The sequence below is a fragment of the Grammomys surdaster genome, unplaced genomic scaffold, assembly GCF_004785775.1.
Source record: "Grammomys surdaster isolate TR1022 unplaced genomic scaffold, NIH_TR_1.0 1162, whole genome shotgun sequence".
In the NCBI taxonomy this organism is placed as follows: domain Eukaryota; kingdom Metazoa; phylum Chordata; class Mammalia; order Rodentia; family Muridae; genus Grammomys; species Grammomys surdaster.
In genome coordinates, this window is record NW_021605581.1 from 598,342 (window position 1) to 612,997 (window position 14,656).

General features: G+C 36.8%; 1 protein-coding gene across 1 annotated transcript in view; it reads left to right on the plus strand.

Moving 5' to 3' along the window:
* Atm (ATM serine/threonine kinase) overlaps positions 1-14,656 on the plus strand; it is a 105,542-nt gene that overhangs the window by 20,515 nt on the left and 70,371 nt on the right. Inside the window, exons 10-18 of the mRNA XM_028783614.1 lie at positions 1,147-1,518; positions 2,310-2,504; positions 4,507-4,602; positions 5,774-5,999; positions 7,527-7,652; positions 9,874-9,999; positions 10,968-11,057; positions 13,213-13,399; positions 14,098-14,297. Of these exons, the coding sequence (XP_028639447.1) occupies positions 1,147-1,518; positions 2,310-2,504; positions 4,507-4,602; positions 5,774-5,999; positions 7,527-7,652; positions 9,874-9,999; positions 10,968-11,057; positions 13,213-13,399; positions 14,098-14,297 (1,618 nt within the window). The remainder of the gene's footprint in view (positions 1-1,146; positions 1,519-2,309; positions 2,505-4,506; positions 4,603-5,773; positions 6,000-7,526; positions 7,653-9,873; positions 10,000-10,967; positions 11,058-13,212; positions 13,400-14,097; positions 14,298-14,656) is intronic.

Here is a 14,656-nt window from a genome sequence, read left to right on the forward strand (position 1 = left end):
GGGAGGAAAAGGGTTCCAAACCAAGCAAAACAGCCAGAAAGAACCCTATCCCACTGTTAGGAGTCTCACAAGAACACTAAGCTACACAACCATAAAGTATATTCAGGGGATCCTAGCTCAGACCCATACAGGCTCCATGATTGTTGTTTCAGTCTCTGAACCCCTACGATCCTCACCCCACACCCCCAGCTCCACATAATGTTTGGTTGTGGGTTTCTGCATCTGCTCCTGTCAGCTGCTGGATGAAGCCTGTCTGATGACCATGTTAGGCTCAGTCTACATATAACAGAGTAACATTGGGAATCTTTCCATTGACTTTTTTTTTCTGGTTTCTCTTGCATAAATCTTTCACTACTTTAGATTCTTAATCTGTCTATTTAATCAAGAATTACTAGCTGGGTGCAGGTGGTGCTGGCCTTCAATCCCAGCATTTAGGAGGCATAGGCAGGTGAATCTCTGCGTTCAAGGCCAACAGGGCTACACAGAGAAACTCGGCCTCATAAAACGAAAACCAAACAAATCAAAAGAATTACTGAATGGCTTTTATATGCCACACTTCAGACATGGAGCAATGAATAACATAGGGTTCCTGGTTTTGAGTAGTATTCCTAATGTTTAATACAGTTCTCATGTTGTGGTGACTCCCAACAGAAAATTATTTTTGTTGCTACTTTATAACTGTAATGTTATGATTGTTATGAATAATGTAAATATCTGAAATGCAAGACATCTGATACACAACCCCTGTGAAAGGGTTGTTCGACACCCAAAGGGCTTGTGACCCACAGGTTGAGAACTGTTAAGAGTATTCACGGAACATTGTATTGAATGATAAAATGTCAAAGACAAGTGTTTAGGTTATATTTTTCTAATATGAAGTACTTTTGGTGACAAAAGATCAGAAAAATGAGTTGTTTTTGAGATTTTATGTAAAGACATAGCTAGCCAGATCATGGGATTCTTCCTTCTGTAATTGGCAGCAGGGCCTAGTCATTATCAGCAGTTAATCTACTTGAAAGCACTATTGAAAAGATAATACTTTAGTTAGGATACAGAAAGGTATAGTATTTGCATCTTTGTTTTCTTTTATATTGTTAATTGAAGACTGAAAAAATTTCACAATAATCCTTTTCTTTTTCTTTTCAGGCTACAGATTACAACCCGATTAATATCAAAATATCCTTCCAGTTTACCTAACTGTGAGCTGTCTCCATTAATACTGATACTGTACCAGCTTCTGCCTCAACAGCGGCGTGGAGAACGCATTCCATATGTGTTACGTTGCCTTACGGAAGTTGCCTTATGTCAAGGCAAGAAATCAAACCTAGGAAGCTCTCAAAAGTCAGATTTATTGAAACTATGGATTAAAATTTGGTCTATTACCTTTCGTGGTATAAGTTCTGAACAAACACAAACTGAAAACTTTGGTTTACTTGGGGCCATTATTCAAGGTAGTTTAGTTGAACTTGACAGAGAATTCTGGAAGTTATTTACTGGCTCAGCCTGTAAACCTTCAAGGTAGGTTTAATTATATTTGATTTTACATAAACACAGGAATGTATATCCCTGGTTATTTTCATAATTTGTTACTTTAGCAAAAGATATGTTAAAATCGGTTTTGGGTGCTTTTGTTGGCTGGTGCAAAATACTTAATAATACAGAGAGTTTTTGTGAAGGACAATTTTAATTAATTAGTTAATTAATTAAAATTAATTAATTTGAGTTAGGGTCTAACTATGTAGCCTTGGCTAACTTCCATAATTGGCTGGCCTCAAGCTTAAAAGAGTTCTGCTGCTTCTGCTTCCTAGGTGCTAGATTTAAAGATGTGAGCATTTTTAAGACAAGTTTTCTGTATAGGATTATAAAATTTAAATTATTAACTGAATTTATAATTATTCAATATTCATAAACATTCTTGTAGTTCTGCCCATTTTTATTGGGCAATATGTTAAAAGATTTATTTAATATGTATATGAGTGCTCTATCTGCAATGTGCACCTGCATGCTAGAAGAGGGTATCAGATCCTAGAATAGATGATTGTGAGCCACAATATTGTTGCTGGGAATTGAACTCAAGACCTGTGAAAGAGCAGACAGTACTCTTAACCTCTGAGCCATCTCTCTAGTCCCCTGGACAAAAATTTTACATCAAAAGAGTTTTCTGAAATGTAATTTTCCTTTCACAGCTTTGTTAACAAAATGTTCCTCGTATTGCCTCGAGCATGACAGGCTTAGTGGTAAGCAGCAGAGGTGAGGCGTCTGCCCTTCGGAGAGCTTGCTTCTAACAGTCTCCTTGTGTTTCTTTGCAGTCCTTCAGTACACTGCTTAACTTTGGCACTTAGCATCTGTGTAGTTCCAGATGCAATAAAAATGGGAACAGAACAAAGTGTGTGTGAAGTAAATAGAAGTTTTTCTGTAAAGGAGTCAATAATGAGATGGCTCTTATTCTACCAGCTAGAGGATGACTTAGAAGACAGCACAGAGCTGCCTCCAATTCTCCAGAGGTAATTCTGCTTTATTGGCATACTCCTGCATTCTTGTTTTGTTCTGACTCTGCATGTTTACTTGTTTAGTTTTATAAGATAGCTTTATTTTATACTCACAGTGCAGAATTTCCTGGAGTTATCTCCAAAATATTAAAAGTCATCTGTATCATTGTGCTGAATCTTTTCTGAAATAAAAAGTTATCTAACTGCAAGATATGGAGATTTTCCTTAAGGACAGATACATAGTTTCTTAAAAATTTAACACTTATAAAAATATTCATATTATATGCTGTCTAATATTTGATACACACACTGTAAAAGTTTAAATCACAGTTAATGTATTATCTTCTTAAATAGTTATAATTTACTTATGAGGAACACATTGAAAACCATGGCTTCTTAAAATACACACACACACACACACACACTAAATTATCATGATTACCTACCCTATTGTAGGACACCAAAATGTCTTTCTCCCTTTAACTTTAGCACCTGTTTTTTTCTTCTCTCCTCTTCTCTTTTACCTGTTGGCTTGTTTTTTGTTTTGTTTTGTTTGTTTCATGATCTTACCATGTAACTGGTGTGACATGGAACTCCCTATGTAAACCAAGACTAAGCTGGCCTCTTATAGGGATTCCCCTTCCTCTGCCTCCTGAGTGCTAGGAATAAAGGCATGTGCCACCAACCCTGGTCTGTAGTGTTTTTTGTGACATTCTATTGTTGTGTGTAATTTTAAGCTCTACCCGCCTTTGCTCTGGGACCAGCTTCACTAACAGCCCCCTCCCAACCTCTCTTTTGCTCTACCAGCCTTTGCTCGGAGAGGTGGGCTGCACTACCAGCTCCTACTCGCTTCCCTTAAATCCTCCGACAAAAGACACAACACACACACAGACACACACAGCTCGTTCCTTTTCAACTTGCTTTAAGATACAATCACTGAGCTGAGCGCTGCTCCCTCCTCCTGCCTGGAAAAGCGTGCCCTTAATAATATTTTTATCTCCGCTCATCCCACCTGCCCTAAACTTTAGTGGTTAGTGCCACGTATCCCTTGTCAAACATCACTGAGCACCTGTCTGTAGTATCGGCCACAGGCCCCAGCTAAAACTTCAAGTGGTTGCCGGCTGCTTCTCCTTCCAAGGCGTGGCAAATGCTCCTTTTCTCCTTCCTTGCATCTGCCTTTTCCTCCTGGAACCAGGAAGTCCCGCCTGTATCTTCTGCTTAGCAATTGGCCCCTAGCTTCCTTTACTGACAGATCAACAACCAACTGAGGATCAGGACCTTAACGTCAGACCCGCCCCCTTCATTCTAGCTCTGATCTTATTCCTTAATCATAATGGGTGTCTTCTGGGTGAAATCTGAATTTGTGAATGATGAGAAAACAAAGTAAGACTTGGGCCCTAGGATAGGCCCAGTTTACTGCTCCCCTGCAGGGTAGAGTATAGTGTTTTATCTTTAGTTAATCTTTTATAAGAAAAACTATTAGGGCAGAGGGTGCTGAAAAGATGACGTAAACAGTAAAAAGTACTTGGCTGCGCTTCCAAAGGACCAGGGTTTGATTCTTTGCACCTACATAGAAGCCCACAAGCTGTGAGCGTCTACTCCAGGTTCTATGTGTCTATAACTCTAGTTTCAAAATATATTGATGCCTTCTTTTTGCCATTTTGTGCATCAAGCACACAAGAAGCATAGACATTGATGCAAGGAAATATACATAACAAACAATCTGAAAACAGAAATCCTGCCTTTAAAGTTATGTATAATTTATTCTAAGCAGCTTTAGAAACCATAGTACCATTGCCCTAACCTTTAATAAACTCCTAATACTAGTGATTCAGGACACATGAAAGCATTTTTAGTGTGGGATCTGAGTTTTAAGGATCATAATTTATAGATAGATAGATAGATAGATAGATAGATAGATAGATAGATAGATAGATAGAGATATATGGGTATTACAAACATTTTTTTTCTAATGGTACACAGTCTTTTAACTAAAGCTTTTCATTTTCTTTTTTAGTAATTTTCCTCATCTTGTACTGGAAAAAATTCTTGTAAGTCTCACTATGAAAAACTCAAAAGCTGCAATGAAGTTTTTTCAAAGTGTGGCAGAATGGTACGTTATATAAGAAAATATGTGACAGTTTAAGATACAGGATTAAGTAGAAAGATAATTCTATCAGGATGGGCACTCATCTTATTAGTGATTATGATGTAAATTGGTCTGATTGAAGAAATAGCACTACAGCTAAGCAAAAAGAAGTTTTTTATTAGTGATTATAATTTATGTTCTATTACTTTAGATGAAGGTTACTGTTTTATTGCTTGCTGTGTATTGTAACATGTCTACCAAGTGTTAATAGAAAAAACTGAACAGTTATGGGAAATTAATAAAGAACATAAATTTTAAGTGAAGAACATAAAATTTATGTGAAGTGAGTCCCTACTAAGAGACCCTACTATATAGGGTAAAATTTATTAGGGTTTAAAAAGTGCCAGTGAGATTGCTTAGCAGGTAAAGGCATTTTTCAAACCTGATAATCTGAGTTCAGTACCTGGGACCTAAGGCTCACAGGCTGGAAGGAAGAACACTCTTGACGTTGTCATTTGACTTCACGTGTGCATCTGGTACATTCACACACACACACACCAGCACTCACCAAATCTAACTAGCTAAAATGATGGCAGAACAAAAGAAAAAATAATGAGAGTGGATATGATGATGTTCTGTGGTTCAAACACTGGGCAGCTGAGGCAAGAGAATCTTGAAATCAGAAGTTGGAAATCATTCTGAACAGTGTAACAAGAATCAATACTGAAAAACAAAGCTTAATTATAATTAACGTGAAAAATATCTAAAAACTTGTTTTTAGTTGATTGGCTCAGAGACATTTGGCACTGCCACTGAAAATAGCTCAATGATATGAAGATATCCAGTCTCTCACTTCTTTAAAATGAAAGAAAAATCACTCATTTTGGAAATCAAGTGAAAAGAAGGCAGATGTTTTTGGTAATTACATCCAGTTATCTAGGGTCAGTGTCTAAATATATCTCTGAATTTATATTTGAAACTGTAACTTCTATATTTTTGTAAAATTTGCTGCCAGTGTCAATTCATTTTGCCATAAAAGCCCGAAGAAAAGAAGCATTTGACAGTAATTTACAAATGTTATCAGCAGTCTTTGAATGTTGTAAATGGTTTCTTAATGATTTTATTTGTAATGTGTTGCAAATAAGTTGAAAAAATATTAGATCATGGTTATTAATCATTAATCTCACTCCTGAAGTGAACAGCACTGTGAAGATAAAGAAGAACCTTCATTTTCAGAAGTAGAAGAACTATTTCTTCAGACAACTTTTGACAAGATGGATTTTTTAACTACTGTCAAAGAATATACTATAGAAAAATTTCAATCTAGTGTTGGCTTCTCTGTCCACCAAAATCTCAAGGAATCATTGGATCATTATCTTCTGGGATTATCAGAACAGCTTTTAAATAATTACTCTTCTGAGGTGAGATGCTTAAAAAGAATTGAGGTGTATTCTTGAACTTTTATGGGTTGTTAGGAAGGAAAATGGGAGAGCGAAAGGCAGGAAAGATAAAGGAGGCCTGGTTGTAAGTAGTTTTTCCAACAAGTAGGAAAAATTAGCACGGAAGCAGGAAAACAGTAATTTTGAGATACTTGTTCCAGGAACTCTGTAGACAATTCTTAGGTAGGTTAGTGGGAAGCAGTGCTGGCGTGAGTCTAAGAATTTTATGATGGGATGAACATATTAGTACAAAGGAGGAAAATTTTAGTCGTAGGAGAAGAAAAATCTAGGTGTTGTATTTGAAACTAGTGGAATGATTATAAAGGTATGAAATAGACTAGTAATTACCCAGTCTTTAGAGGTCAAATGATTTCTTTTATCTTTGTAACATTACAAATTCATGTATGCTTCTCTTTTGTTAAACACTCTTTCTCTCCGTGTATAGTGTATATCTGTTCTATTCCATGTATTTACATAATCACATGTTAAATTTGTTGTGGAAGCCTTATGTTCGCTCAGCCACAGTAATTTTTCATATATTAGTTTCATAGTTTTTGGGTGTAGTGGCATATACATTTAATGCCAACACTTATGAGACAACGGCAGACAGATCTCTGAGTTCGAGGTCAGTCTGGTCTAAAAGCTAGTTCCAGGACAGCCAGTTGATACACAGAGAAACCTTGTCTTGAAAAGCCAAAAAGCAACAATTCATACTATTTAGTATTTCAATCTTAAGGGCACTTAATTAGTGTCTTCTTTGTACCAGGGATACTTGTATGCTTATATACCTCAACCTTTGCCATAATTTGCTTAAAGGGCATACTGGCTTCTTATTCTGTATATCCTCCACAAAGTTGTCTGTTAAGTAAATGACAAAATTGAAAAACACTTATAAACTCCCCAAGGAGTGAAATAAGCAGCCCAGAAAATGACCCAAGAAACCAAGTAGGAGCAGTGTGGCTGTTTCTCTGTCACTGCCATTTACTGATGCTCTGCTTTATCAGCTAGAGCTAATTTTGTTATAAAATAATTCAGTTTCCTGATGTTTTCTTAGAATGTTGTTTATTTATATGTCTGTCTGCTTGCTTATTTATTTATTTATTTATTTATTTATATTGGTTGGTTGATTTTTCGAGATATGTTTTCTCTGTTGTTGCCTTGGCTTTCCTGAAACTTACTCTGTAGACTAGTCTGATTTGAACTCAGAGATCCACCTGCCTCTGCCTCTCAAGTGCTGGGATTAAAGGTCTGTGCCCTACTGCTGGATATTCTTGTTTGTTTTAGGGAGTAACTTAGGTCTTCTTTTTTTTTTTTAATGGCATATTGGTTATATTGCTATAGTGGTCTTTGAGCTAGTTTTAAAGTATTACCGAGAATATTTCAGCTTTAACTCTGTTGAAGTTTTATTTCTTCATATATACAGGAACTTTTTCTTCCAGAGGTAATTCCAAACTACATAGACTTATTTATATCTAATACTGTATTTTTAAATTTTTGATTTATTTTTAGATTACAAGTTCAGAAACCCTTGTCCGGTGTTCAAGTCTTTTGGTGGGTGTTCTTGGCTGCTATTGTTATATGGGTATAACAACTGAAGACGAAGCATATAAATCAGAATTATTCCAGAAAGCCAAGGTAGGAAAATTTACACTGATAGTTTTAGATGCATTTAAGTGAATTGAATTCCTGGAAAAAATATGTAAAATAAATTTTTGTATAAGTTGAGTGTCACTAATCTGAAAATAGGAAATCTGAAATACTTTAGAGCTGGAAAATTGTAGTTACAGCACAACCGTAACATCTGCCCTCCTACAGTCATAGTCAAAACGTAGTCATGCTTTCTATCAGACGTATGTAAGATGCTGTCTGTAGCTTTCTGTTGCTGGGATAAACACCGTGACCAAAAGCGTCCTGGGGAGGAAAGGTTTATTTGGTTTACCCTTCAGGATCATAATGCATCATAGAGGGCAGCCAGGGTGGGATGCTGGAGGTAGAAAGCAGAGGCCGGGGAGGAATGCTGTATATTGGCTTGCTCCCCCAGGCTTGCTCACTTAACCTGTCCATGGATGGCACTGCCAACAGTGGACTAGGCCCTTCTACAGCAATGATCAATCAAGAATATGTCCCTATAGACTTCCCTATTGACCAATTTCTCAGTTAAGATTCCCTCTTCTCGTATGACTAGTTTGTGTCAAGTTGACAAAAAACTAACCAACACAGAGTTGATGAAACAAACGAGTTTTGTATTTAGATTTAGGATATTCCAGATACCTTGTTATATATATGTAAATATTCCAAATTCTGAAACATTTTTATCCTCTGTATTTTAGATAGATGCTCAATATGTACAGATTAACTTTTCTGCTTTTACTTATACAATCTAAAAGAAATACTGTGTCCTTCCTTAAAATGTGAAAATATTATAAGCCAGTAATAAATATATATGGTAAATGATCTCATATCACATTAGAATACTGTTTTTTTGAGGTAGGGTCCCTAACTGTCCTGGAACTCATAGAGTGTCTGCCTTGGGTGTCCTAATCCTGGAAGATAAAGATGTACTACCATGCCTAACTATACACATTGATTTTATCTGTACTCTTAAAATTTGTCCCTAAGATGATCTGTAATAAAGAACTTTTGATTGGGTATATTAGACAAGTAGTTTCTAAGCTTAAAACTTTGTTCATAGATCTATCTATCTATCTATCTATCTATCTATCTATCTATCTATCTATGAATGAGACTCAGTTTCTTAGTGTAACCCTCACTGTCTTGGACCTTGGAGCTCACTCTGTAGATTAGGCTGGCTTAAACTCGCAGAAAACCACCTGCCACTGCCTCCCAAGCGGTGGGATCAAAGCCATGCGCCACCACCACCTAGCTTAAAGCTTTCTTCATCTCTCAATGCTAGTATATCTATGGTGGGATTTGTAAAGGAAACAGAATGTTAAGACTGTGGTAGGATTTTTTTTTTGTTACTGTTTTTATTGAGACAAGGTCTTACTGTATAGTCCAACCTGGCCTGGAACTTAATGTCCTTTACCTTCTGAGCACTGAGATTACAGGTTCATTGCCACACATAGCTGGGATCTGCCATTTTTTGGGAGGTGTTTGTCATTTGTAATCTTATTTATTGCATGACCATGTGCCCTTTTCTTTCCCTTGGGAATCTGTTGCGTGTAGCTTTTGCTACGCTGCTTAAGTTCCTGGAACCAGCCACGGTACCATCCCCCACCCAGCTTCCCTTGAATCCAAGGATAAAAGACACACACACACAATTGTTCAATCTCAAATTGCCCTTTGACACAGTTGCTGGGCGCTACTATATCCTACCTGGAAAAGCATTACCTTATGAATATTCTTATCTCTGAACCTCCGACATGCCCTAAACTTTAGTTGCTCAGTTACATCTAGTCACTGATAAACTCCCCTGATCACCCACCTGTAGGAGCGGCCTGTGTGGCCATTCTGTTTAGAGATACATGGCTGGTCAACTTTTCCCCATCAGAAGCATGGCCAGCTCTGTGCCTCCTCTCCTTGCTTCTTTCCCTTGCTTCCAAGGACCCGGAAGTCCCGCCTATTCCTTCTGTCCAGCAATTGGCCAATGGCTTCTTTACTGACAGATCAAGAACCAATTGGGGAACAGGACCATAGCATCAGAACTATTCCTACAGGGTCAGGGTTTAGCCTCAGCAACAGCCTTTCTTAAATGCTAGTGTCAGCCCAAGTCCCAGTTTCATGTTCAGTTTGTAAATATATAGAATTTTTGTTCTTAAATGAAATTTCAAAATAGCAATACTAAGTTGTTATTTCAACTGAAATTTGTCTTTTTTTTTCCTTCTATTCTAAACAGTCTCTGATGCAATGTGCAGGAGAAAGTATCTCTCTGTTTAAAAATAAGACAAATGAGGAGTCAAGAATTGGTTCATTGAGAAATGTGATACATCTATGTACAAGTTGCTTGTGTAGACATACCAAGGTAAGAGTGTCTTTTTAGTAGTATAGCCTAATCATGGGACATACTATTTAGTGGTATTGAGTTTTTTGTTCATTTATAAGTTTATGCACTGATCTAAAATAAATTGAATGATAAAGAAGAACATTCAGACAATATTGGTTTCTCATGAAACAATTTCATAACTTTAATTTCTTATCATTACATATATACATACATGTACATATGCACATACATAAGTCTTTTATTGGGAGCATACTTTCATTAATTTGTTGATTGTTAACAAGCATGTGATTTTTTTCTTCATAACAACTGTACCACAAGAGATGAGTGCCACAAAGATAGATAACGCCATCCAGGATGGAGCTCATTCTGCAGAGTGCCAACAGAGATAAATGACACTAGTACAAATGTCACTTCCTTTTACCCATATCATCTTCGGTAACATTTGGTAGAAAAGTGCCTCTGTATGTCAACCTTGTTTTGATTTTGCCTGTTGGGGTAACTAAGCCATTCTAGAGTATTGCCAGTAATCAGAATGGTATTTGAAGGCTAGTACACAAGCAACTTGATCTTACTAGCATGTAGGTTTGTTTTCTAGTATCATTCCTTTATTTACATAAGTGTAGAAGGCATGAAACGACAGAATAAACCTCACAGTTAATTGCTTATTATGTTTAGGATCAATAGCTGGTACTCCATTAATGCATAAGCACAAAGATACTCACTTCATTTATATTTCCTTAAGAAGAGTGGTTAGGCTGTAGTTGATATTCTGCTTACTTTTTAGTTTACTGCTCTCTTGAAATGGACTTAACAAGTCCTGTTTGTAAAAAAAAAAAAAGAGAGAGAGAGATAATAGTATATCTTAATTCATAACTTGACTTCAGTTATGAACTCCTATCTACATTTCATTCAAGGTAGAGAAAATAGTATTAAAAACTACGTATTTGTTTTATTTTTCATTGTTTGTGTCGTTTTTCAAATTACAGCATACTCCAAACAAGATTGCCTCTGGTTTTTTCCTACGATTATTAACATCAAAGCTTATGAATGATATTGCAGATATTTGTAAAAGTTTAGTAAGTATGATTCCTTTTTTCACTAGTAAATCCCTTTGATTCTGAGATGCAGTAAAATTATATGTGTGTGTGTATGCGTATATCTATATGTGTGTGTATATGTATGTGTGTGTATGTATGTATGTGTCAGAGAGGAGGGGAGATGAGCAAGCACAAGCAAGCAGGTACATGTGTACTACAGTGTATGTGGAAGTCAGGACAACTCTGGGAGTGGGTTTTTGGATCTATTGATTGAACTCAGAATGTTAGGCTTGCAGGAAAACTCCTCTACCCACTGACCTATATTGCCAGTCCTAAGTTGAAAATTTTTGTTGAAATACCTAGTGAATAGATAGTCATTTCATGGTATATAGCATGTTGAATTTTTTTTAAAATAAATGTAGCCTTTAATAACCTTATTGCATTAAGGAGGACGTGTATTTGACTTCTTCCTCCTCCTCTTCTTTTTAAGATTTATTTATTTTACATACACGAGTACACTGTAGCTACCTACCAACACACTAGGAGAGGGCATCTAAGCCCATTACAGATGGTTCTGAGCCACCATGTGGTTGCTGGGAATTGAACTCAAGACCTCTGGAAGAGCAATCAGTGTTCTTAACCTCTGAGCCATCTGTCTTCCCTGATTTCTTGTTAAGATCAGTACTTGGCAGAGTAGTTTAGTTGTCTTTTAGTTTCCTACTAAATAATTGAAAGATTCAATTTATTGTCCAAGACATGTTCTCATTATACAGCTTGGCTAGCCAAGAACTTGCTGTGTAGACCAGGGTGGCCCTAACTCACAGAGGTCTGCTTCTGCCTCTACTTCCTGAGTGGTGGGATTAAAGGTATGTACCACCATTCCAGGCAAAATTATTCCTTAAAAAAAAAATTCCAAAGTAAAAGAAACACCTTGTCTTGTAGGGGCATGTTTTTACTGTGGTATTTATACTTCATCTTCTGTGACATTGGACTTTTGTTATGCATGTGGTTTTGTTTTTAACTGTTCACTTTTAGTAATTCACTGGGTGAAAAAATATTCTGTAATGTCATTATTTTTTAATTTCATGACAAGTAGATTTTTCTTGTTACTGTACTTATTTATGAGGTACATACTGCTGTGCTCTATTTGGCAGTCATGATATTCCATTCCTTGGGAGTAGTACATGTATATCTCTAAAGGAGTAACACATTTAAAAAAATCTACCTACTCTTGCTTTTTTCTCCGTCAGTTTGGCCGTGAATCTCTGTTAGTCATCCTCCCTAAGCCTCGCAGACAGTCTGCTTAGGGGCACATACCCTTGCAAACCCATCTGCTCTCTCTTAACATTTCAACTCACTTTCCCCTTCTAACCAAAAGCTCTGCCACAGAGACTCTTGCATTTCTGCTTTGTCTCCTTGTATTTGTACATTTGAAGGATGCAAGAGAAATTCTAGAAAGAGACTCACTTTTTCAAAGGAATGTATGAGAATTTTAGGGAGAGTTTTTGTTTACTTGTTTTAAGGTAAGATTTAGTTGTGTTGCCCAGGCTGGCCTTGAACTCTAGGCTCAAATGGTTCCTTTGCTTCAAGTCTCCAAAGCGGTAGAATATAGGCACATGCCTCTGTCCCAGCTCTAATTTTAATTTTGATTTTGGATTTGATTTGGATATAGGATATTGCTATTGTCCTACATAATAATTCTAATAAATGATACCTTTTCTATGCTGCTGTCAATTTCTAGTGCTAACTTTTAAAATTTTTATTAAATATTGCAAAGTATTGTTCTGTGTGTGGGGTACATAGCGATGTTTGAATGTGTGAATACAATACAGAATGACTGCTGGACTTCGTTTTTATTACACTTATTTATTTTTTATCTGTGTGCGTATGTGTGTGCACATGTGTCACAGTGCACATGTGGAAGTCAGAGAACAATTGCTGGAGATTATTCTCTTCCTAACATGTGGGTTCCAGGGAATCAACTCAGGTTATCAGGCCTGACAGCAAGTTCTTTTATCCCATGAGCCATCTTGCTGGCCTCTGCTACTTTTTAATAAAAGAAATTATTGTTAAAGTTTTGTTATTATCCTACTATCTAAACAGATTCCAGTTTATATATCCACTTCCCTACAAAATGGTGAACTAAGATCCTCCTGAAAGAAGTTGAAAACATCTTTGTTTCTCCTCTCTAAAGGCATCCTGTATGAAAAAGCCATTGGATTATGGAGAAGTACATTCAGTCAAAGATGATGGTGATGATGATGGTGGTGGTGAAAGTCTGATGGAGGCACAGGGTTCATCATCCACTGGTTTATTTAGTGGCTACCCTCCTAGTACTGTGAGCGATGCAAATGATTATGGAGAGAACCAGAATGCTGTTGGTAAATAATTATTTACTGCTCTGAGTTTCTTTTACAATTTCGCATTAATTTGGCACAGTAAGGGGCCTCATTGAAAAGACCTTTAATGATAACTTCATTTCCTGTAGGTATAGTCTATTCATTTAAGACTTTTATCACTCCCCCTCACCCCTACCCAACCCCCAGAGACAGAGTTTTACTCTGTACCCCTGTCCTGGAACTTACTATGTAGACTGGGCTGAACTATAAACTCACAAAGGTCATCTGCCTCTGCTTCCCATGATCTGAAATTAAGAGTGTGTGCCACCATGCTTAAGCACTCAAAAAATATATATTGTTTTTATTCTTTTCTGTGTTCTTGTGTGTTAGTGTGAGCACACTCGTGGAGAGATTGGAGGACAATGTTCTAGGAGTCAGTTCTCTCCAACCATGCACTGTGGGTTCTGAGTTTCTAATTCAGTTTTGTCAGCTGTGTGCAAGTGCTCTTACTTGCTGAGTCAAATTCACTGTTCCTCCTTCCTACCCATTCTAAGCTACTCTGACTTAAAAATCATACTTATTTCTTATTTTATTCTTCATGGAAGAACTTAAAATGTAAAATAGTTTAGAAGAAACTAAAGAATAGATTATTTGGACTGTGAAGAGCTGGAAAGATGTTCGAGGTTGTATCTGTCTACTGGGCCCCTCTCTTAGTGTTAATAAGTGCCTTTTATTTTTAGGTGCCATGAATCCTTTAACTGCCGACTACCTGTCTAAACAAGATCATCTTCTTTTAGACATGCTCAGGTTCTTATGCCTATCTGTAACTGCATCTCAGAGCCATACTGTGTCTTTTAGAGGAGCTGATATTAGAAGAAAATTGTTAATGTTACTTGATTCTAGCACACTAGATCTTACAAAACCCCTCCACCTACATATGGTGAGTCAGAAGCTTTTGAGTTTGTCTGGTGTTGCCATGTTGGATTTGTGAGAGTGAAACAGTAACTTTGAAGGCTTGAGATTAATTTTTTGGAAGATAAATCTGAGACCAGTCATAAAATATATTCTGCATGTGTGTTTCCCAGACCTAGCTGAAGCAGTCTTACTGAGTATATGGAGTAAGAGGCCATGCTATCGTGCCTAGATTTCTCAGCTTTTCCTTTAACATGCTATGAGAAGAGGAATTAAAGTAGATGCTGAAGCACTAAAACTTGGATTATTTTTAATATTTGGTGTAATTTTTATGAGTTATTATAGACTAGAACTAGAAACATCTTCTTTGAGCTAGGTTCTCCGTGT